This window comes from Microtus ochrogaster, chromosome 15 (genome assembly GCF_000317375.1).
Source record: "Microtus ochrogaster isolate Prairie Vole_2 chromosome 15, MicOch1.0, whole genome shotgun sequence".
NCBI classification, from domain to species: Eukaryota; Metazoa; Chordata; class Mammalia; order Rodentia; family Cricetidae; genus Microtus; species Microtus ochrogaster.
Genome location: NC_022017.1, coordinates 4863260 through 4864280, shown reverse-complemented (window position 1 = coordinate 4864280; position 1021 = coordinate 4863260). Strand labels below are relative to the sequence as shown.

Sequence of the window (1021 nt, the reverse complement as noted above, 5' to 3'; positions counted from 1 at the left end):
CTTCCTTCCTTTTGGTTTTTTGAGACAGGGTTTCTCTGTAGCTTTGGAGCCTGTCCTGGAACTAGCTCTTGTAGACCAGGCTGGCCCCAAACTCAGAGATCCACCTGCCTCTGCCTCCTGAGTGCTAGGATTAGTCACTTCCCATCTTATTTTTTGGGACAAAGTCTCTAACCGAACCTTAACTTTATCTATTTGGCTAGACTGGCTGGCCAGCAAATCTCAGATATTCTCCATCCCCCGTTTTGTTGTTATCTCGTTTGCCTTAAACTTATGGCAAATCTTGTCTCACCTCTGAACTCACAGCAACCCTGCTTCAGACTCCTGAATACTGGGATTACAGCCGGAAGCCACCGTGACAAACTAACAGACTTGGATGGCCTGAAACTCAAGAGACATGCTCACCTGCTTTTTGAGAGATTAAAGGTGTGTGCTACCATAACTGGCTGAAAGTGCTTCTGTGTGTGTGTGTGTGTGTGTGTGTGTGTGTGTGTGTGTGTGTGTGTCTGTCTGTCTGTCTGTCTGTCTGTCTGTCCCAGGAGGCCAGAAGAGGGTGGTGGACCATCTGGAATTGGAGTGAGTACTGGGAATTGAACCTGGGTCCCCTGGAAGAACAGTGGGGTTTTTTTACCCAGTGAGCTCTCTCTCCTGCCCCTGAAAATGACCCTTAGGCATACCTTTCCTGGCATCATATTGAGACAGCCCAAACAGGTAATGCTGAACAGAGTGATAAAAAGTGCAAAACATGGAACCAGAAACAAGAGTCTAGGACTTGACAAGCAAGCGCTACCATACCTTCACCGTTTTGGAAGGAGAACTTTCTGGAAGACTGGAGGTTCTGGCATCAGGACTAAGTGGCTCGGGGTGCACAGGCTGCGGGGCCTCGCTCTTCACCTGGGAGGCACCTGACAGAGTCAATGAAGGCAGGCATTTTATTTATTTATTTATTTATTTATTTATTTATTTATTTATTTTTTGGTTTTTCGAGACAGGGTTTCTCTGTGGCTTTGGAGCCTGTCCTGGA

The 1021-nt window shown here is 47.0% G+C and overlaps 1 protein-coding gene across 1 annotated transcript in view; it reads right to left on the bottom strand.

Annotated features, from left to right (window-relative positions):
• Lima1 (LIM domain and actin binding 1) overlaps positions 1 to 1021 on the bottom strand; it is a 116756-nt gene that overhangs the window by 15251 nt on the left and 100484 nt on the right. Inside the window, exon 9 of the mRNA XM_026782807.1 lies at positions 793 to 902. Within this exon, the coding sequence (XP_026638608.1) occupies positions 793 to 902 (110 nt within the window). The remainder of the gene's footprint in view (positions 1 to 792; positions 903 to 1021) is intronic.